The following is a 22,453-nucleotide window of genomic DNA, read 5'->3' as shown; positions in this document are numbered from 1 at the left end:
CTGAGCATGGAGCTGCCTCTGCTGGTTTGCAGATGCTACAGGCGCTTTCCTTCACTGCACCAAGTCAGGGGTCTGCTCTGGTGGAGCTCCCCACTTCCTGCCTTGGAGAGCGCACTCCTGCCACCCGAGGGGGAATGGGAAGGAAGCTGAGTCAAGAAGGCTGCCAAGGAGGAGAGCAAGGATGAGCCTGGATGGTGGACAGAGGTGAGGGTGGGCTCTGGCCAGGGACAGGGTGTCACAGAAGGACAAGGGTGGGCCTGGGGATCTCAGGGAGTTTCTGGAAAGAGGCCTCAGGGGGTTTTCCAGCCTTTCCTTGGCTGACTACTTGGGGCCTGCAGATTGAGGACTGAAGGCATCTTCTAGGCTCTTTCTCTTCCCTTCCTCCCTCTTCTACAAGCTCTGCAGTTTGCAAAACCAGCCCCTCCTCTGGGCACCTGTGGTTTCCTGTGGGTCTGGGGTCCTGCCTGACTAGGCAGCGGTCACTATGAGCAGTGGGGAGAGGAGGAGATGGTGTAAGCTGTTTCTTTGCCTTTTAATGCTGAGGCTGTCCAACACCACACACACACACACACACACACACACACACACACACACACACACACCCATACCCTGAGTCAGCACCGACAGGAGGGGGCGGGGTCACTGATTCAGTACTGGTGTCTTCTTAAAGCCCCTGCAAGGGCCACTGCAGCCAGTCACTGCTACCCTCACCATGAGTCCCTGGCAGCCTTTGGTCCTGGTGCTCCTGGTGCTGGGCAGGTGTTCCACTGCCCCTCAAAGGCGCCAGCCTACCCGTGTGGTCTTCCCCAGAGATTTGAGAAGCTCCACTCTCACTGATACCCAGCTGGCAGAGGTAGGCAAAGGCCGCAGTCAAGAGCTGAGGAGGGCTGGCCAAAAGGCTGTCCATATGCCAGGGAGTGCATGGGACCTCAGAGATGCATTAGGGATGCGTGGAGTGGTGGGCATGTCTGGGGAGCAGGGGTGTCCAGGGTAAGGCACTGGGCAGTGAGAACCAGGATGGGCAATGTGGGCTTCCTAGGTGGGCAATGGGAAGTAGTGAGGAGGAGGGCACCTGAAGGTTCTGGGTGGGCACAGGTTGGGAATGGGAATGGGTAAACTCCAGAGGGGCCTCTAGTAGGCTTGCACTGGAGGCATCAGGGATGAGAAGGGGCTGAGGGTGTCTGCAGGGTGCTCTGGGGTTCACATCTTATTGGCCATCTCTGAGTGCCTAGAGAGAGAGTCCTGATCTAGAAGGCCAGAGAAAGGGGATCGGGGCTCTGCGACCTACTCCGCGCTCCATCCACAGGAATACCTGTTCCGCTACGGCTACACTCCTGTGGCTGAGATGCACGGGAATAATAAGTCGCTGGCGCCTGCGCTGCTGCGCCTTCAGAAGCGGCTGTCTCTGCCTGAGACCGGAGAGCTGGACAGCGCCACGCTGCAGGCCATCCGTACCCCGCGCTGCGGTGTCCCAGACGTGGGCAAATTCCAAACCTTCGAGGGCGACCTCCAGTGGCACCATCGCAACATCACATACTGGTGAGCGGCTGTGCTGAGGGGCAACGGGCCGGCACGGGGCTCGAAGGGCTGGCCCTGCCGGTGTTGGACGAATGAAATATCCGCAGATGGTCGGGGGTTTCACTACTTAATATATGGCTCCGCCTCCGGGCCTCAGTTTCCCCTTTGGGGAAGTGGTTGTAATCCAAGTCCTCCTATCAGGGCTGAGAACGCATATGGGGCGTAGGGGTGCACCTTATGGACGAAAGCAGGGATGGCCAAGGAGCGTTGTGTCCGCTGCCGCCCCGCCCGTTTGTCACTCTGACCTCAGTCCCCTGCCTTTTCCCCTGCAGGATCCAAAACTACTCGGAAGACCTGCCGCGCGACGTGATCGACGACGCCTTCGCGCGCGCCTTCGCGGTGTGGAGCGAGGTGACGCCGCTGACCTTCACTCGCGTGTACGGCCGCGAAGCAGACATCGTCATCCAGTTTGGTGTCGCGGGTAAGAACCGGGAAGCCGGGAGGAGGGATGCGAGGGAGGAGCGTGGAGAGCGGGGAGGGGGCAGCTGACCAGCTCTCTCCCGCCTGCACCGCAGCTGGGGCGCGAGGCTTGGAGAGCCGCGCGGGGGCCTCCAGCCAGCAGGGGACTCCACGCCCCTGGACAGCAGCAGCAGCACCCAGCTGAGCCCCTTCCTCTCCATCCTTTTACAGAGCATGGAGACGGGTATCCCTTCGACGGGAAGGACGGGCTGCTGGCCCACGCCTTTCCCCCTGGTCCCGGTATTCAAGGAGATGCCCACTTCGACGATGAAGAGCTGTGGTCTTTGGGCAAGGGCGTCGGTGAGATCTTAGGCCACCCCAGAGCTGCTCTCCTCCTCTCCACGTCCCCTGTCCTCTTGAATCCGTCAGCAGCCACCCCAACTCGAGTCCCCTCTTCCCACAGTGGTCCCCACCTACTATGGAAACGCGAACGGCGCGCCCTGTCACTTCCCCTTCACCTTCAACGGCCGCTCCTACTCCGCCTGCACCACCGACGGTCGCACGGACGGCAAGCCTTGGTGCAGCACCACGGCCCACTACGACACGGACCGCAAGTTCGGGTTCTGCCCCAGCGAGAGTGAGTATGGGCTTGGGGCGAGAAGCGGGTAGGGGGCCGCCGCCTGCGGGGGGGGGTGTGTGTGGCTTTGCTTCTGAACCCCGCTGCCACTCGTGCTTGCCGTGTGGCCTGCAAGTCACTCCCCCGCGCTCTGGGCCTCCTTTATCCGCGAGAGGATGGGCTGCGGCCGGTCCGTGGGTGAACAGCGAGTGGCTCTTGCGAGTAACGGTGTGGCCTCCCCAGGACTCTACACCCAGCACGGCAACGGGGATGGCAAGCCCTGCGCGTTTCCCTTCATCTTCGAGGGCCGCTCCTACTCTGCCTGCACCACCGACGGTCGCTCGGACGGCTTCCGCTGGTGCGCCACCACCGCCAACTACGATCAGGACAAGCTCTTCGGCTTCTGTCCCACTCGAGGTACCGCCGCCCCGCCTGCGAGTGTCAGCCCCGCCATGCTGCCTCACACTGGTCCCCGAAACCAGACTGTCCCACACTCATCATTTCGTCTCCCCATCTTCATACGCCCCCCATGGTCACATCCTGCTTCCCAGCGCTGCGCCTGCACCTCCGAGGCTTTCTGGCTTCAGGCTCTGCTTGCAAGTCTCCGGGTCTCAATGGCCCCACAGCGCCCCCTAGGCCTTAAAAAGGAGCTGCCAGGACTCTACCCTCCCCCCCCCCTCACTTTATGGGACCCATACACCCGGCTCACCCAACGCCCTGGGTTTCCCCAGCTGACTCCACGGTGATCGGCGGCAATTCGGCCGGGGAGCTGTGTGTCTTCCCCTTTGTCTTCCTGGGCAAGGAGTACTCGTCCTGTACCACCGAGGGTCGCCAGGACGGGCGCCTCTGGTGCGCCACCACCTCCAACTTCGACGCAGACAAGAAGTGGGGCTTCTGCCCAGACCAAGGTGGGTGGGGTTCCGAGGCTGGTGGGCTGTGGCTGTGGTCCCCACAGTGAGGGTGATGGAGTGGCCAGGGCGGGGGCTTGGCCTGGTGCTCCCGTCTCAGGCTCTCCTTCGTTCCCAGGATACAGCCTGTTCCTTGTGGCAGCACACGAGTTTGGCCACGCACTGGGCTTAGATCACTCCTCTGTGCCAGAGGCGCTCATGTACCCCATGTACCGTTTCCTCGAGGGCTCCCCACTGCACGAGGATGATGTGAAGGGCATCCAACATCTCTATGGTGAGGTCATGGGATAGGGACGGGGTGTAGCTTAGCCACAGGAACAGAGAATGGGCTGGGACCTCAACATCCCTCTGGACAGGACCTGGTTGCAGTTGCTACCTGTTAGTGCTTGGAGATGATGCTAAAGAATCTAGACTCTGAGTAGGATGGGCAAATTCAAACCCAGCCTGGGCAATTTAACAACTTGGTGAGACCTTGTCTCCAAAAAACAAAACAAAACAAAACAAAACAAAACAAAACAAAACAAAACAAAACACAAAAACGAAAACCAAACAACACTGGGGACATAGCTCAGTGCAAAGCCCTTGGGTTCAATCCCTGGTGCAGGGTGTTAGGGAAGATATTGAGGTGTGTAGCTTAGCAGTAGCCTGGTGTGTGCTGTGGGAAGGACCTGGATTTCATCTCTAGCAGAGAGAGACAGAAAGAGTAAGGGAGAGAGTATGTTTTTCTGAAGATCAAACCAGCCAATTATAATGAGAGTTTATAATGCTCTCGGCACTAAGTTTGTCATGGTGACATTCAAAAGACTCCCACTGGCTGGAAAGGGGGCAGGTGCTGCCTGTTTTTTATCCACAGAGCTCGACCCAGGGCTGAACAGCCCAGGGATGGACGAATGTGGCTTGAATAAATGCCAAATGTGGGGGAAGCTGCCAGCTCAGGTTTGGGGGATGATTTCAGTGTCTAAGTGGGGACAGTGTGCACCGATACAAGGTTCGCTGGTAATCTAGGGGAACAGAGAGGTGCACCCTAGAAGTGCTTATCCAGGATCTCCTTCTAGGTCCTGGCCCTGGACCGAAACCAAGACCTCCAACTACCACCACCACCACCACGCATGAACCGCAGCCCACCGCTCCCTCGACTGTCTGCCCCACCTTCCCCCCTGATGTTCGCCCCACAGCCGGCCCCACAGGCCCTCCTGCGCCTGGCCCCACAGCCCCCACCTCAGCTGGCCCTACAGGTCCCCCCACAGCAGGGCCCCCTCCAGCCCCTACAAAGTCTTTGAAGCCGGTCAATCCCTGCAGTGTGCACATGTTCGACGCCATTGCGGAGATCCAGAACTATCTGCATTTCTTCAAGGACGGGTGAGCGGCCAGGATATGCGGGGATGGGGGAAGGGGCTGGAGGAGGCCCGGCCTGTCCCTCCCTCCCCGCCCACTGGCCCTCGGCTCAAGGGTCAGCGCCCTGCCTTTGTTCGATTCCCAGGTGGTACTGGAAGTTTTCTGAGGGCCGAAGGCGACGGCTGCAGGGCCCGTTCCGTATCTCTGACACGTGGCCCGCGCTGCCCACCAGACTGGACTCTGCCTTTGAGGATCCCCTTTCCAAGAAGATTTTCTTCTTCTCGGGTTAGTTTCCTCCTCTCTGCCTTCACGGCCGCTCAGCCTTCACCAGTCGACTTCCTTGGTTGGAGGATCCAACCAAGATAACCCGAGAATGAGACCACTACCAGAGAAGCGCGCCCCCTTCTGGCAGACGCAATTTAACACGTTTACGGGGCTGAATTTCTGTCCTGGTGTGCGCGGCGCCTTTGCACAATCGTACCCAGTGGCCCTGCCCCTTGATCACAGAGACTGGGGCACGCTGGACCAAGAAAAGGCTCTGCAGCTCCCCCAGGTCGTCATGACCTTGACCCCTTTTCCCCTGCAGGGCGCCAAGTGTGGGTGTACACAGGCACGTCGTTGCTGGGTCCAAGGCGTCTGGACAAACTGGGCCTGGGCCCAGAGGTGTCCCAGGTCACCGGGCTGCTGTCCCGCAGCGCAGGAAAGGCGCTGCTCTTCAGCACCGAGCGCTTCTGGAGGTGAGAGCCACGGTGGCCGCCGCCAGGGGGAGCCCGGGGGCCGCCCGTCCGCCGCCGGCTCAGCACCTGTCTGCTCGCCGCTTCCTGCAGGTTTGACGTGAAGACGCAGACGGTGGATCCCCAGAGCGTCACGCCGGTGGACCATGTGTTCTCCGGGGTGCCCTTGAACATGCACGATGTCTTCCAGTACCGAGGTGAGGGCTGCAGATACGGGCGGGGGAGGGTCTCTGTGCGATACCTCCCACGCCAGGCTGCCTTGCCTCCGTGATTGGCCAAATTCCATGCAAACAAGAAAAAGCCCTTGGAGACGAAGCAAAAGTCCCAGCACGGACAGAAACAGAGACCTTCCTCACCAATAGGGACTCAGGGCCACAACCAGGGCTGGGACCCAGATTTCTTGCCTCCCCAGCTAGAGGCTGCCTCAGGGCATGTGGTTTGCAAGGAAGCTCACCTTTTATTAGACAGTCTTTGTCAAGTTTTTATACTGTGCCCAAGCACTGTGCTGCCCCTGGGAATACAAGTGAGGGCTACAACACTGCAAAGCTGTGTTTCCTGACGCAAGTCCTGCTACACTCACAGCCTCAGTTTCCCCAACTGTAAACTGGAGAGGACAGCTATGTTTGCTTTCTCTTTTTCACTGCTTATATCCCATTAGTAGACAAGGTCTTTGACTCTCTACCACCAAAGTCTATAATTTTTCACTACCTCTCTTGCAGACACCTCGGTCCACTCTGTAGTGATTATCTAATACATTTGTTTGTTTGCTTACGGTATTGGGAATTGAACCCAGGGCCATCACACTGACCTCCATTCCCAGTCCATTTGTTTTGTTTGGTTGGTTGCTTTTTGGAGACAGGTCTCAATAAACTGGTAAGCCTGGGCTTAAACTTGCATTCCTCTGTTGCCCAGAGTTCTGGGATTACAGATGTGTACCACCAAGGTCAACTGTATTCTTTATTTTTATTTTTTTGTGTGTGTGGTACTGGGGACTGAACCCAGAGTCTTTGCACAGAGCTGCATCCTCTGCCCTTTCATGATATTTTTTTGAGATATGATCTTGCTAAGTCACTAAGTAGCCCAGGCTGGGTTTGAAATTGTGATCCTGCCTCAGCTTCCCAGAATGCTAGCGTTACAGGTGTGTGCCGCTATAACCAGCTCCAACACATTTAAATATTCCCTGAGAGTAAGGAGAGAGTAGAAGCAGGAACACAGAGTTGTGCTCCTGGGGAGTGACTCCAAATCCATTCCAAGGCCAAAGAAACTAACAATTTGGCCCCCCCACTCCACCCTTTTTTTATCGGTATGGGAGTTCAAACTCACGACTGCCTGCTTGCAAAGCAGGTGCTTATATCGCTGAGCTAAATCCCCAGGTGCCCCCCCCCTTTTTTTTGTCCTTTTGAGGCAGGGTTTCCCTATGCAGTTCAGGCTGGCCTTGAACTCACTATGTAGCCTAGATTGGCCTTGAATTTGCAGCGATCCTCCTGCCTCAGTCTCTCCAGTGCTGGGATTACAGGCCTGTGCCACCAGACACGGTCCCCTTCCTGCTTTACCACCTCGCTGTTCTCATCTGCCCAGCTGCTCCTGTCATTCACTGGGCTCCACCTACATTGCCTGCTGTTTGGGTAGATCAAGGTCATCCATAGCTTGGGGCCTTTGTGCCAGTTGTTCCCGCTCTCTGGAAGGCTTTTCCCTTAAACTGTCACCAGGCTGCCTCTCTCTCATCCTTCAAAGGCCACCAAACCAGAAAGGTCTTTGCTGACCATCATCTTCTATTCACTTGTTTATATTTCCTCCACCTCTGTACACATGGTCAGAATCAATCTCATTTATGTTCATGTTTGCTTGGCTAATTGTCTCTCTTGCCTCACTAGAGTTTTAGCAACAAAAGAATTGAGGTCATGCCTGCATTTTTCTCTGCTGTATTTCTAGTGCCTCTAATGTGTTTGACACACAGTAGGCACTCAGAAAATTTTTTTTGTGTGGTTTTCTGGAGATCAAACCCAGGGCCTTGTGCATATAGGGTAAAACACGCTATCTCTTAGCTACACTTCTAGACACAGTAAAATTTTTTTGAATGAATGCACAGATTTGCTCAATGAATGGATATTCAATGAATTATTCTGAGCATTAAGATGGGCCATTCATTCATTTATTTGCTGATTCATTCATAAAATGTATGCATAGCACCTACTGTGTGCCAGGTTCTGTGCCCTCTTGCATCTCCCAGGCAGATGATGGAGATGGAGGGTCATGTGAAAAACCTTGGAAAGATCCAGAAAAGCCAGGAGAGATGACTGCAAAAAGTTTTGCTCCTGTCTCTGAAGATGTATGTGGGAGGGCAGAAATCACCCCTCTCACGCCTTCTTGTCCCCCGCAGGGAAAGTCTACTTCTGCCAGGACCGCTTCTACTGGCGAGTGAGTTTCTGGAATGAAGTGAACCAGGTGGACGAAGTGGGCTACGTGACCTATGACATCCTGCGGTGCCCTAATTAGGGCTTCCATCCTGCTTCCACAGAGCAGGGCAGGTTCCCCAGGGGACCATTCTAGCCGAGAAGGAGCCAGTTTGCTGGATACAAACCTGTCTCTTCTGGAGGGTAAGGAGGATGGAGAAGGACTGGGTCCTCTCTTCACATCTTCCTCTTTTGTCAGAATATTTCTAATAAATGTGAATTCTCTAACTTTTAAGTAGCTTTTATTGAGGTATACGTATTCATACGAATGTATGTAACTGGCGGAGTACTTTTATATGTCAGGCAATGTTTTGGGTTCTTTGTAAATATTAGCGTATTCTGTCCCTAGGAAGGTATTGCGTGACTATTTCTATTTTACAGGTGAAGAAATGACCAACCTATTTATTCATCCATCAACCATTTATAGAGCCTCTCTATAGAACCAGGCTGTGTGCTGGGCACTGGGGAGAGCAGTGAATTGCATCTCTCAAAAGACCCCCACATCTATAATGCCATCTTTGCCCTCTCTCTGAACTCCAGATTTATATGCTCATCTGCCAACTACACATGACTCCTTCAGTCATTAATAAGCATCTCACCCTAACACGTTCAAACCCACTTTTGGGTAACACTTTCCAAACCTGTATCGTATATCTTCAGTCAAGTCTAAACATCCAGGAACTAATTATTTAAACTTGTTATTCTAGTATAGGATTTTTCATCTTCAGCATTACTGACATTTGAGGCTGGATAATTCTTTGTTGTATAGTAGGATGTTTCATGTCTTTCTCTATGAAGCAGCAGAAACCAAGCCCAGGTGCCAGGCTCATTCAGGGTGCTGCCACAAGTCTCACCGTAGGGGTACGGCGCAGTGAAGTGATGGTGAACTTGTGACTCATGGCAGGGCATCGTGGGTTCAAGCAAGATGCTACTAGTGACCCTGAGGTGTGAGAAGTGTGCCTCTCCAGTTGTGACAGTTGGAAACCTTTCTGAACATTGCCAAATGTCCCCTGATGGACAGCATCCCACGAGTAGAGAAACATTATCTTAATATAATAAGCACACGGACAGTGCACCTACTGCAAGGGTACACTGTAATATATATTTCACAAACAGTGCAACCAGCACCTAGACCAGCAGCAAAACATTATCAACACCTTAGAAAACCCTTTAATCCTCCTCGCAATTACTGCTCCTTCCCATGAGCCATTACTATCATTACTTCTGAAATTCACATAGACTTTGGCTATTTTTAAAGTTATTTACAAGTATTGTAAGGAATATACCCTTTCGTGTCATTTTTTTGTGCAATGTTATATTTGTGAGATTCATCCATGTTGTTCTGTAAATTATGGATTGTTTATTCTCAGTGCCACAGTGTTCCCTTGTGTGAATGTACTACAATTTATGTAGTTTATTATTGATATTGGGTGGTCTCCAATTTGGACTCCTATGAATAATGTCACTATGAAAAAAATATATTTTTGATACAAGGTCTTGCTATGCAGTTCAGCATGAACTTGAGCTCACCACGTAGCCCAGGTTGGCTTTGAACTCATGATCCTCCTGCCTCAACTTTTCAGGTGCTGGGATTTTGGTGTATGCCACACCTGTGAAAGTGTGTGTGTGTGTGTGTGTGTGTGTGTGTGTGTCACAGAGGATGGAACCCAGGGCCTGGAACATGCTAGGTAAGTGCTCTACCATGGAGCCACACCCCCAGCCACTATGAAGTCTCTAATAAATGTCTTTTAGTGCACACAGGCAGCCACTGCTTTGGTGGGTATGTCTAGGAGTAAAATTGCTGTACCAAAACATGCATGTGTACACCCAGCTTTAGTGGATGTGACCTGGCGTAGTTTTGCCTGTCTATACACCCACTAGGACTCCTCCTACCCTCCTCCTTCCATCAGATGCCATATCCAGTGCAGCAGCAGGTCCTGCTGGGTCCAGCTCCATAACTTGTCTGGAATCACATGACTGCCACCACTCTGGTGGTCATCACCCCTCCCACCTGGGGGTTTGCAGGGGGCTCCTAATCCGATTTCCAGGTTCCAGGCCTGCTCTTTAGCTGAGTTTTCACCTAAGAGCAGCAGCCAGTCTGGTTGATCTGGTTAAAATACAAAGCAGATCACATCATTCCCTTGTTCAAAAACTTCCAAAGGTTTTCCTTGTGGATTAAAAAAAGCCAGGTGAAAAGAATCCCCAGAGATTTCAAAAGAACATTTGATCCATCTCCTGCTGTCCCCCCTTACCTGCTTTCACTCTGGTCCCCAGGCACTCGCACTGTTTCCCAGACGCAGTGGCCATCTTGTGGGTTCTTGAATAGTCCAGGTTCCCTCTCACTCCCAGGCCTTCGCATCTGCTCTTTCTTCTAACAGAGAATTCCCCTCCCCAGGTCCTTGGATAGCTGGCTCTTCTCATCAGTGGGTCTGAACTATAATATCATAAGAGGGTAAGAAACTAGTCTATCCCGTTCACCAGTTGGGTCCCATGGCCTAAAACACGTGAGAGCCACTAGGTGTTAAGGTTTAGGGGGCCCCAGCAAAGGTGGGCGCGGTCTGCAGGAGCTACACACTAGGCCCGTGTGAAGGATGACTCTAAGCTGGGTGAGCTTTTCGGGAGCTTGGGGGGAAAGTGGGAGCCCAGGGTCTGGGAGCAACGTGGACACGTCCAGGGTGGCAGGGCACAGCGGGCACTAGGACCCTGCGCGGTGCTGCGCGGCGGGCGGGGGTGAGGGGATCCGCTGTTCCTCCCGCCCGGAGCCCGGCAGCGGCCACTTGTGCGATCCGGGCCGCCGGGCCCTCTCCGCGCCATGAGCCGCAGGTTCACCGTCACCTCGCTGACCCCGGCGGCGCCCGCAGCAACCCCTGACCCCGAGTCCCGCCGGCATTCTGTCGCGGACCCCCGCTACCTCCCGGGGGAGGACGGCAAAGGTAGAGGCCGCAGGGGGCGGGGCCGAGAGGGCGGGGCCAGGCCCTGCGGGGGGGCGGGGCGGGGCCTTGCGAGGGTGCGGGGTCCCCAGGGAGGGCGGGGTGTGGGGGACCCTGCACTGCGAGCGTGAAGGGGCGGGGCCAGACTCGAGGTGGGCGGGTCACAGGGAGGAAGGCGGGGCCAGAGGCCCAGGGCGCTGACCCCGGGATGGGGCGAGGGGAAGCCGGGAGCAGCCGGGGGACCAGCGGGGCGGAGGACCGAGGGGAGAGGAGGCTGTGTGGTTAAGGGGTGGACCAGAGCCGAGGGGAAGGGGCGGGACTACGTCGATTTGGGGGCTAGGAAAGAGAAGGAACGGCGGGTTGGGCCAGGAAGATGGGATCGGGTCAGAGTCGGGGTGAGGGGGTGTGGGGGGCGGCAGGGAGCCTAAGTCAGAGTCGCTGAGTCCGGTGCTGCGTCAGCGGGTCCTTAGTGTCTGGTCGATCCTCCAATCCTCAGCCTCCCTGCAGGCGCTGAGGTCTCCTGGGGACCCCTAGAAGGAGGCTGGAAACGGGAAAGTTAGTTTGATCCTGGGCAGCTAGATCCAGGGACGATCCCAAGAGGAATTCAGTCCGACTCTCGGGGCCCACTTTGCTCCCTCTCTGATTCTGTTCTCGCTCCTGAAGGGGTGAGAGGAGCCAGCTCCGGGAGGATTAGGGGGGGTCTTTCTTGCTGTGCTCTTGTAATTGAAGTTATCTGCAGGGGCAAGTTGCTCTGGCCTTCAGAAAAGTATTGGCGTCCTGATTGTGTGCGGGATCTCCCCGCAGGGGGCACTTGTCTCCCTAGCTTTGTGCCCCTCAGGTCTGGAAGGAGCGAGGTGGCAGTTTGGAGCGGCCTCAGCGAGGGGAGGAGAAGTAGCCCCCCGGGACGCCAGGGGTCGCTGCTGAGCCGCAGGTGAGCTCGCCTTTACCAGAGCAAACCTGAATGCCAAAAACCCTAGAGTGGTTCTTAGGGGTATTTTTGACGAATCTTCTCATGGTACAGATCAACAAATCAAATCTGGGCCTGGACTTCCTCCAGGACCCAGCCCCATGACCTCCTGGGTGTGGCCTTTCGGATTTTTCCACTTTCTTTCACTCTCCATCTTTCCCGTAATTTGTCTGCCCTTTTTGTCATTTTCACCAACGGTGTTAACCAAACTTCCAGATTTAAACATCAGAAATCTGGACCCATTCTCAACACTTGCTTTCTTCCCCCTCTTTGTCACCAGATACAATTGGCCTTGTCTTGGACTCTGTTCTCCAAAACTGGGTTTGAGTCCTGTTACATCTGTTCCCATCCATCACTATCATTTTGGTCCAAACCCAAGATTTGTCTTACCCAGCCACGACCACATCGTCCTCCTTGGTCTCCGTCTTCCCAGTCTTGCTCTAAGCATCTCACTCACAACTTTGCAGATAAAGACCATCACTGCAGATAAAGGCCAAACCTTTTAGCTCACCATTTGAACCCTTGCTTAACTGCTCCTGGTCTCTGCCTATCCATGTTCATTCCTTACTGCTGTAAATCAAGAAAATACCTCCTCATGCTGTAAGTTATAGCTCATCTCACCTCTTCTGAAAATCCCTTTCCCGGGCCAGGGGTTTAGCTCAGCAGCATAAGGGCCTGCCTGGCAAGCACTAGGTCATGAGTTCGATCTTCAGCAACAAAAGCAAAACAAACAAAAAATCCAAAAAATGAAAATCCCTTTTTCTTTCTCTCTTTGGCCCACCCATCGAAGCACAGGTCCTGATGGGTAGCAGTTATTTACTTGTATGTCTTCTCCTTTGGAGCATCTCAAATGTAGGAACCATGTCCTTTTATCTTGGTGCCTGATTCCAGGCCCAAAGCATGACATCTAGTGAGTTCTTAATGGTCATCAGGTAAAAAAGTATGTGGCTCTGTGTTCCCGCTTCTCCTTCCCTGCCTTCTCTCCTCCAACTTCTTAAACCCTGGCCTGGTTCTAAGATGGCCTCCTCCATGTCCCAGTAACACTCAGTCTCCCCATCCACACTGCCATTCTTTTTCATAGTCAGAGTAACATATGGCCCCCAGATTTTGGGCGTGCAGGTGTGCATACATAATGAATGTGAGTCTAGAATGCTGTGTGCTGGTGGCAGAGGATGTGTGTGTATGATTCTTGAGGAGAGAGCATCCCACACTAACTCTGCTGACCTGTGGGGTGCTCAGTGAGTCAGAACTTACGTGTGTCACCGTACCGCCTTTGTGTCGGTGGACATGCTGGTGCGTACATTTCTGTGTTTATCTGTGGAGTGGGCACCCATGGGCATGCATGCATTTAAATCCCATCTTAAGAAGGAGTTGGGTGGCTTTTAACCTCTTAAGGCCTGAGATAGTCTTAAGCATCTCCTCCTTGGAGATCATTGCTTGGTGAACTAGACAAAATCTCTCGGGGATAACTCGGTGTCTGCTGGTGTCTTTTCCATAGCTGTTCTCCTGTCAGCATTTTGGCCCCCAAAAGGTGTTCTCCCCACCTCTTTTCTTGGGGTCCGAAGGGAAGCAGGGGACCTATGTAAGACGGGGAAGGGTTAGGGGAGATTTTCAGGGCACACATGTGGGAGCATGATCTTTTACTCTGGATCAAGGGAATGCTGTTTTCCCTTGGGGTGTTTCCTGCTGCCAGGAGATCAGACATCCCTGGGAACACAATCTACAGGGGGCAAAAGAAACAAGCCAGAAATGGAGCCTCAACTCTGCCATCAGCCCTTGCCTACAGCCCACCCCTGTACCATGGGAAGGTTGCTGGTGACCTGGTTGGATAGAACTGGACTTAGCACTGGTTGTTACAACTCTGAGCTATTCCGCATTTTTACCCACCTTCACTGTTCCCCAGGACACTGGACAGAGCTCTGGGCCTGGTAAGGAGTTGGGATGTGTCCCCATAGTGGGACAGGGAGCTAACTTATGTTCGGGGATGAAGCCAGGCTGTGATATAGTCCATCCATGCTCTAGCTCAGGTGCTATAGTGTGGCTTTGGGCTCACTGCTTCCCCTTTCTAGGGTCAGTTTACTCACACTTAACATTGATGAGTTGACAGGAAGCTATGTGAGGGTCCTTTCAGCCATAAAAATGCGGGCTTTTTTTAAGACATAGAAGGGCAGAGCTATCTGCCTCACCCAGACCAAATCTCATATTTCTGTCTCTCCACCTATAAATTGGGAAGAATGCTGCTGCTATTGGTATATATCTATCTTATCTGGAGATCTCTTCCAAGGAGTTTTCTAGTTGTTCCATTCTCCAGCCAGGACTCAGAACCTCACTGCCCAGTACCTCAGCCCAAGGTGAGCCCTAGGAATCTCCATGGCAACAAACTGGTTATGAACGGGGCTGCAGTTGCCATGGTGACAGGCCTCCCTCTGTCTCTCTCTCATCCCCCTCCTCTCCTTTCCTCTCTTCTCAATGAACCAGGGCGATCTGCTGGCCTCAGCTCTCCAGGTGGGGTGGGGGTGGGGGTGGGTGCAGTGAGAAGGGAGTCTGGATTGGGAAAGAGGGATGATGGGCTGAATCTGCAGGGAAATGGGGGGCTGTTGGGGTGCTGTTGCCATGGTGACAGGACTGCAGCTTGTTAATTAAGCCCCCGGTTGCCACGGAGACAGTGGTGGTTGACGTGCTCTGCGGCGAGCCCTGTATGTGTGGGGTGTGCTATATGCTGGACTTAATCAATCCATGGCGAGGGTTTTGGGTCCGGACAGTGGGATGTGGGGGAAGAGGAGAAGGGTGAGGACAAGGACTCAGGGCCTTGGCCTTGTGAGGCCATAGCTGAGGCTAGATGGGTAGGTTGTAGGGTAGGCCGCAGAGGTAAGGATGGAAAAGGGCTGATCCATAACAGCAAGCAGTGTACCTGCTACCTGGGGAAGGAGATTCCATCAGGTGGACCCAGTGTCCTTCAGAAAGCCCCCTAACCTGGTTCAGGGGAGGCCTGGGATAGGAATTAAGGAGCTGGGTTCTAGTCCACAGTGTCACAAATTCACCCCATGAAGAAAATTCTTTCTATTTCCATTTCTAGACTCTAATTTCATCATACATGATTAGTGGGAAAGAATTTATAAAGTCTCTTTCAGTTCTTAAATCCTGATACCCTGGAGGCAGCTCCTCTGAACTTTTTTCTTAGAAATACAAGGTGGGAGGGGGTAAGAGTTTAAGAAACTCAGAGTTCAAACATACGGCCCTGTCCAGCTCTGCATCTTGTGTTGATTTTTGATCCTCTAGCCTTGATCTTCCTAGGGCTCTGGCTGGGGATGGGGTGCTGAGCAGGTATCTGGGTCCTTGGAACTCAGAGCTGAAGGCCATCTCTTACAGACCAATGGCAGTGTAGGAGGTGCTTGCAGTGGGCTTTGTTCTTTGACAGAAGGTTGGCCCGAGGCCAGAGTAGGGCCCACCCTCCTTCAGGTGAGAAATAACTGAAAGGGCTGAGATCTCCTTTTTGAATTGTCTCCTAACTTAGTCTGGGCTTCTCAGGAAGTGCTCTATGGCTTTAATATAAGGATAATAGGGACCGGAAGAAATAGGGCTACGCAGCCTAATGCTTTCATTTGATAAACAGTATACTGAGGCCCAGAGACAGGAACTTGGATTTGCCCAGAAATACACAGAATTCTGCTAGAGGATAGAACCACTGGCACAGGTGACTCTTGAGGTCAGAACTCTGATAAATATGGACTGATAGAAAGGAACCATTCCTGCTCCACCCATATCCCTATGGGTATAAGTTTCCCCATGGTTGAGCTCATTCCCTGAGTGGTCAGAGTTACAGTAGCTCTGGTACCTACACTTTGGATTGCTGATAAACTTTAGATGGGGAAAAACACTCTCAGACAGACTGGCATATTTTACTATGTGTGTACAGAGCAGTAGAAAACTACAGTACTGCTGCTGGTGGTGATGACGGCAGTGTATATGTGTAGTGGGATGGGGAGAAAGTCTTGAAAAGTGACCTTCTTACCAGCTATCACTTTAAACCTTTTCCCCAATCAGAATACTATTTTTTTATTTTTTATTTTTTTATGGTTTTCTCTCTGGAAGTCAAGAATACTAATGCTCATGCCCTTGTTTGAATAGCTAACTCTTTATCCCCAAGGGTCAGCTGGGACTCCTCATCACCGAATGACTGATACTTTTGTGGATTTCTCAAAAATACCTTTGAGTCAGCTGACAGTCTCCATGGTTGATCCATGGAGTACCACAAAAGTGTACAAGGGAATCGGAGTGGTGGGTCCTGTCCACGGTTCTGAAACCCATGTTTTAAAGCGGAGTTTCCAAGCATATGGCTGGCTCTTTAGAACTCTGGAAGGTCTTATGGGTTTCCCTTCAGATCCAAGCCAACTGACTGGTCAGTTCAGCCTCGCACCCCGAAAACAAGAGCATAAAAAGGAGAAAGCCCATTTCAGACCCAATTGCTTTTCTTTCTTTCCTCCTTTGTCTTTTCTTTCTTTCTTTCTTTGAGCCAAGAATATGACTGTATCTTTGCTTCATCTGCTGGAGGCAAAGCTAGTTTAAAACCTCTTTTTAGGGGAGCCCTACGTTGGAGTAAAGAGAACACTTCTGAATTGGATTCTGCGGTTCACTGGCATCGAGTCCATATGCACTCATTTTCCTCTGGTCCTTAGTTTTTCATCTGGAAAATAAAGGCTCAAATTAGACAAAATAACAGACCTCTTTCCAGTCCTGTGACTCCCCTGGAATTTAGAGCACTGGCATTAGGAGCCAGGATGAGTCTGAGGACATTTTCCTAATGTACTCCTACCCTCCAATCTTTAGCTCTTCCAGAGATTCAAAAAGCCCAAGCCTCTGATGCCACTGCCTAAAATGTCCCCCACTCTGGAGCCAGCCTGGATTCTAGGGGTGCTGAGGTGTCCCAGTATCATCAAGCTTCTGGGGGAACCAATGTCAGGAGAGGTGGGGGAGGGACACAGAGAGCATGTCAGTTCTGGAAGCCTCAGAAAGCAATCCTGGATTAGGGGATTAGACACTCCCGCCCCGGGAGAAAATCTGCTTCCCAACCGATGAGCGGCCTCATTTCCCCTCCCCCACCCTGTCCCTGACCACCCTCCGGCCAGGCCAGCTCGCCCTCCCTAGAGGCTGCACCATCTCCAGTGGGAAGCCAGCGCTCCCCGGAGCCTCGGTGCTGCCTCGTGTCCTTCTTACCGCATCTCATCCACGGATGTGTCGGAAAGTCCCTGTCTGTGGACTCCAGGGACTGGTCGTGGGGTGGGGTGCTGAGACTCCTGACCGTCTCACATAATGAGAGCTGGCTGTAACTCATCAGGTTCCACTCCACTCATTTCAGGACGCGATGGGCCCGACAGGCGGCCCGGCGGCCTGAGCCCCTCGGGGAGTGGGGCCGGGCTTCACTCGCGGGCCCTGGGCTGTCCGTGTCTTCAGCTCCGACCTCCTGAGCCTCAGAGATACTGGCGGGCGAAGGTCTGCTTCTCCTCCAACCCTTCAGGGCCGGCCTCTCTAGCTTTGCAGACGGACTCCCCAGGGCCCGTATTCCATGGCGCCCTTCCCCCCCTGCGCCGCCTTAGCCCCCTCATCTTCCCACTGGGGGTCACCCCAGACCCCCAGTCAGACAGCCGCTGCGGGGCCGCCTCCCTGCGGCCGCGACCTAGTTCCCTGCCGTTATTTTTAGGGCGCGGGATGGCACCTGCCCACGTGCCGGGCCCCGCCTGCGCCCGAGAGTGGTGGTGGGGGGAGCTGCGTCTGCTCGGGGGAGGCGAGGGCCCTGTCCCCAACAGCACCCCCTCCATCCCGCCCGCGCAAGCCCCCTGTTTTCCTGGGAGGGGGCCACCAGGCGCGCTGTGCCCGCCCCTCGTCCACTCTCCTCCCTCCCTCCAGCTTCCCCCCCAAAATCCCCGCCAGTGGCTCACGCCTCCTGCATACGGGATGAGGTGAGCAGCGCCGCTGCTGAGAGGGGGCGCGCGCGGGTGTGAGCGTGTGTCCGTGTGCGAGTGTGTGTGCGCCGGGCGGGCGGGCGGGCACTGCAGCTTCTTCCTCTGTGGAGCGGAGAGCGAGCGAGAGAGCTCGAGCGAGCCAGAGAGCGGCGAAGGCGGGCAGAGGGGCGCGGGCAAGCGGCGCAGCCACCCCAGCCCCGCGCCGCGCCGCCACCATGCTCAACAACCTGACGGACTGCGAGGACGGCGATGGGGGCGCCAACCCTGGTAAGCGGCGGTCCGGGGGCGGCGGGGGAGGGGGCGGTCCGGGGGAGGCGGGAGCGGCTCTGGGGTCGGGGGCGGAGTGGGGGCCGCCGGTTCGGAGCAGAACCTAGCACGGAGCGGGCGCGGGCGCCGGCGGCGGCCTGGCGAGGGCTCCATTGGAATGCGCCAGGCGCTGTCCGAGGTGCTGGAATGCGCTGCGCCCGCAGGCAGAGCTGAGGCCGAGGGGTTGTGGTTCCCCGCGGCCCGGGGGCAGACTTGAGTTAGCTGTGCCGCGGAAGAGGTGGGAAGGGGATGCAAGAGCTGGCCTGGGCTGACGTGCAGCTCGACGGGCGGGAGGAGGGCTCCTGCCACCGAGAGGGGACCTGGGCGTCCTGGCGCAGAGCGGGGACCAGCGGCACCGGGAGGCGCAGTCTGCTGCAGTCCCTTGCTTTGAGACTGCCAGCTGGAAGGTGGGAGGACAGGTGGCTACAGGGCTTAGGGGGCATATGACAGCCCTCATATGAACTGCGGCGTCCCCTTGGTGCAGCCCGGGCCCCCTCCCCCAAGGCTTCTCGAGGTCCGACCTCAGACAGCAGCCACCTCCTCCATAGGTTTTCTGCTGTACTTTGTGGGATCACCCTGTCTCCCTGTAGCTTTCCTGTGGGTTCCCATTCAGGACTGGAAGCAAGATCACCCTCCTTTCTTCCCTCTTTCCCCTTCCTCTTGGTCCTCTAGGCGGTGGTGTGGTTTCCAGGGCGGGGCAGGGGGGGATCTTCCTAGTTAGCTCTGCTAGCTTTCCTAGTGAGGCCTCAGAAATGGGGTCCCAGCCACTGAATTCCCGGCGTCTCAGCGCGGGCACTGCGGACGCGCTGCGGTGGGTGCGGAGACTCTCCAAGAGCCGAGGGGCTCGGAGCAAGTCCTTTTCCTGCTCTTGCTCTCCCCCGCCCTCCTCCGCGGCTTCTCTGCTCCAAGGTCTTGGGGCCAGCCACCCCCTCCAGCTCCCAGGCCCCCCGCCGCCCCCCAGCGGTCTCAGCCATCCATCACCGATGTCAGCCGCCTCCACCCCCCACCCTCCAGCGGCGCTGCGTCCCTTGCGCACTAGCGCGCCTCCCGCGCCTGCTGTCTGCGCTCAGCGCCTTCAAACGCTCCCCTGGGCATTGCTTGACCCTCTGGGCTGAGACTCCCGCAGACCTCTCCAGAGGATGGCCAAGGGGTCACAGGGGCTGAAAGAGCTTTCTCTTCTAGACACTGGCAGCTTTGGCTCTGAGGTCTTCAGCCCAGATCCTGGTCAGAGCCAGGGTGCCACTGGGGAGTCTGGGGACACCAGGGTCCCTAATCCTTTGACTGAAACATTCTCTTCTCCATTTGTCTCTGGGACTGAGTGGCATACAGGAGCCAGAGCTATCGGCTGGCCAGCTCACCCATCTCTCGGGTCACTCATAGGGCAGCTGCCCCCTCCACCACGTGCTTTGACTGCAGGGGGAAGAGGTTTGGCAAAGTGGAGTCTGCGGCAGTGCCAGGCAATTCGGTGCCCAAGGAGTAAATTAGGGAGGGGGGCATTTCCATCTGGGATTCCCTTCTGTCCTTTAGATACCTCTACAAGACAGGGGCTCAGCCTGAGATGTAATCTCTCTGTTCTTCCAGAGAGGAAGAACCCAGAACTCGCTTCTTTACCAACACTTCACTGGGCCTCAGGCTTTCCACGGGGTCTCTGGAGGCCTAGTACAGAGACATCTATGTGTTTTAAACGGTAGTTGAACTAGGAACTCTTTTTGCCCCTCCAGATTAGCTTCCAGACATTGAGTGTAACAGGCCCATCTGGAGCCTTTCTATATATAGGGTCCAGGACGTGGGGTTAGGGACGAGGCTCTGTTCAGGTGGTCTGGGTCCCAGAGGGAGAAGGCCTCCCAAGGGCGCCTGGAGGAGGTGGTTGAAGATGGCAAGGACTTTGTGGGTTTGAGGAAAGAGAGACTGAGACCTCCTAGCATCTCTGACTCTAGATTCTTGGGGGCTGTAGGAAAAGACCTGGGTACTGACCTCCAGGAGGCGGCCTAATAAGAGGGCTCCAAGAATCCAAAGATGTTATTCCTGGCATGTCGATCTCCTTTCCTCCGGGAGTCTGACGCCCCTTCTCCCTTCCCAAGCTGGCCTAGGGATTCCCCCAGGCCCAGGCCCAGGCCTCAGGGGAGGCTCCTTAGCCTGCCTAGCTAGCCTGTTCCCTCCCCGGGAGCTCTGGCCGCCGCAGCTTAATTGAAAGCCGATTCGGGCTGAGAGCTCCCAGGGGGCGGGGGCGGGGGCGGGGAGGGCTCAGCCTCGGTCTGGCCCTGCCTCTCTCGGCCCGGGCGGCTGGGCTCCCCGCTCCCCATCGCCCTGACTCCTGGCTCTGGGGAATCAGGACGAGTTCCCCCAGATCTGTCCTGTTCCTTTGAGAACTCAGCAGCTCCCTTCCCATCCCCCTCAACTAGTGTGCACCGCGTTCCAGGAGGGGACGGAATCAACCCTCGGCTGAAAGGCCAGGAGACTGGCGTCCAGCCTAGGCGGCGGGTGGAAAGACTGGACCCGCGACACGCCTCCGGGCCGCCCCCTCCCCTGCCCTCAGCTCCTGGCCGGAATCCGGCCTGTCGTCTGCCTCCGAGCTGCGTTACATAAGCGACTGCGGGCGCGTGGCCGGCTCGGCTGGGCTCTGCGCTGCGCTCAAGGCCCGCGCGATCACCATGGAGACCGGCGCAGGGCTGCTCGTTACTCGGGGTCTCGGGCCGATGGCTGGGTTCCTGTCCCCGCAAAGGAGGAAGGATTTAGGAGGGACAAGAAAAGCAGAGCAGACGGACTGTTTTGTCTGGTGGTCTTGGTTCTAACAGGGACCCTTCTGGGAGAGCCACCGGGCCCTACGGGAGCCGGAGCAGCACCTAAATCTTGCAGCTGAGGGAGGAGTGTGGGGTGTGGGACGAGCAGCCTGGGCTGGGTGGGCATCAGATATGCTAATCATCGGAACTGTGATAGCAGCAGCAAAAGCTGTGCTTGTGTGCATGGCTCACAATATGTATTATCCCAGGCAATTCCCACCACCACTCTGTAAATTAAGCACGGTTAGAAAGGAGAAAGCCAGCTTAGAGAGTGATTTGCTAAATGGGAGGACACAGTTGGGACTGGGACCTCGATCTCCCTTACCCCTGCTCTGTTCCTTAACTGTTATCATCAGCCTCCGGTAGTTCCCACAACGCTATGATGAGAGCAGGAAGCATCTTCCAACATTTTAACATCTTCCAACATTTTCCCATTCTCTGCCCCAGACAGCTGTTTTGAAACCCTGGGGGTCAGAAAGGGAAACCCTGCGGGATTTATCTCGAAGACTGTTCCCTGAGCATCTATTACATGGCAAGGATGGGTCTGTTATTCCCAGGAACTCACATTTGAGGTGGAGGTGGTGGCAGGAGACTGGGTGGTGGTGGATTTTAGGCATTACTTTCCCTGCCTCAATTTTTAGGATGGGGTTGTGTTTAAGACAGGGACAGGTCATGCTTTGGAGATGGGCGCTGGCTGGGTGGCTGGAGACATTTCCCAGGAGGCAGGGAGAAGAAGGTGCAGCAGAGTTGAATGTGTGGGGTAGGGGAGAGGACTGCTGGGAGATGAGGGGGCAGCAGAGGCAGCCTCACCTCGGATTTGGTCAGTGGGAGCCTCTCCAGGGTCTCTGGAAATGCCTGCTTCTGGGATTTGGCCTTGGAACTGCAGAAGGCTGATCACTGGACACAAGGAAAGTGCTTGTGGAGGCCTCTATTTATTTTATGACAATATCTTGCTGAGATGCCCAGGCTGGTCCTCCTGCCTCAGCCTCTCATGAGCTGGGATACAGGTGTGTGCCACCACAGGTGGATCTCTATGGAGGCTTTTTACGTCTTTCTGAAAGGACCCTTCCCTTGATGTCAACAGATTTTCTCCTTGTGTGATCTCACTGGGGCACCTTGCTTGACACATCACATACGTTTACATGAGGTTCCCTTTTTCCTGCCCAGTCTCAGTCCTGATCCTCATGTTTGAACGTGAGTGCCTTCCAGTGCCTCATCTCAACTAGATGGGGGTAGGTGCCTGTCCTATCCCCAGACTGCTGCTAATCTACTCTCTGAACTTATTAAGCAGCACCATTACCCACTTAGTCACCCATGCTAGAAGCCCCAAGCATAATGCTGGGTTCTTGCCCTCCTCCCCAAATGCCTGACATAGAAATGCACCCATAATACCCTGGGCTGGGTAATTACTAGCCCTTGCCTGCATTATTGAAAATTTCTAGCTCTGGAATTCCCTGCCAGAATGATTGTTCTAAAACACAAGTCTG

General features: G+C 55.0%; 2 protein-coding genes and 1 long non-coding RNA gene across 7 annotated transcripts in view; 2 read left to right on the top strand and 1 right to left on the bottom strand.

The window, feature by feature from the left end:
* The first annotated feature begins 686 nt into the window (after positions 1–686).
* Positions 687–8,251, top strand: Mmp9 (matrix metallopeptidase 9). Its single transcript, XM_003467793.4, has 13 exons — positions 687–853; positions 1,307–1,539; positions 1,851–1,999; positions 2,209–2,337; positions 2,441–2,614; positions 2,837–3,010; positions 3,325–3,501; positions 3,620–3,775; positions 4,557–4,860; positions 4,982–5,121; positions 5,423–5,573; positions 5,664–5,767; positions 7,951–8,251. The coding sequence occupies exons 1-13, from the start codon at positions 713–715 to the stop codon at positions 8,064–8,066; spliced, it is 2,148 nt and encodes a 715-aa protein (XP_003467841.2). The 5' UTR covers positions 687–712; the 3' UTR covers positions 8,067–8,251.
* Positions 7,701–17,804, bottom strand: LOC111756178 (uncharacterized). Of its 3 annotated transcripts, none has more exons than XR_010047360.1 (5): positions 17,135–17,804; positions 12,311–16,604; positions 10,276–11,494; positions 9,917–10,130; positions 7,701–7,996 (listed from the first exon to the last, which is right to left on the bottom strand). It is a non-coding gene; the product is annotated as an uncharacterized LOC111756178 (long non-coding RNA). The 3 variants fall into 3 exon arrangements; XR_010047361.1 differs by lacking the exon at positions 9,917–10,130 and having other exon boundaries at positions 12,311–12,400; positions 16,128–16,604; XR_010047359.1 differs by lacking the exon at positions 9,917–10,130.
* The window catches only part of Slc12a5 (solute carrier family 12 member 5), a 36,048-nt gene continuing 24,387 nt past the window's right edge, over positions 10,793–22,453 (top strand). For 2 of the 3 annotated variants that reach the window (XM_063248254.1, XM_003467701.5), the window contains exon 1: positions 10,793–10,956. In XM_063248254.1, the coding sequence (XP_063104324.1) occupies positions 10,836–10,956 (121 nt within the window). In that variant the 5' untranslated portion in view covers positions 10,793–10,835. Of the gene's footprint in view, positions 10,957–17,948; positions 18,148–22,453 lie in introns of those variants that run through there. The other variant, XM_063248255.1, reaches the window with a different exon arrangement.

Source organism: Cavia porcellus, unplaced genomic scaffold, assembly GCF_034190915.1.
Source record: "Cavia porcellus strain 051 isolate PalLab524CR breed Dunkin Hartley unplaced genomic scaffold, mCavPor4.1 scaffold_5, whole genome shotgun sequence".
Lineage (NCBI taxonomy): Eukaryota > Metazoa > Chordata > Mammalia > Rodentia > Caviidae > Cavia > Cavia porcellus.
The sequence above is the reverse complement of the archived record's forward strand: the minus strand, read 5'-3'. Positions and strand labels throughout refer to the sequence as shown.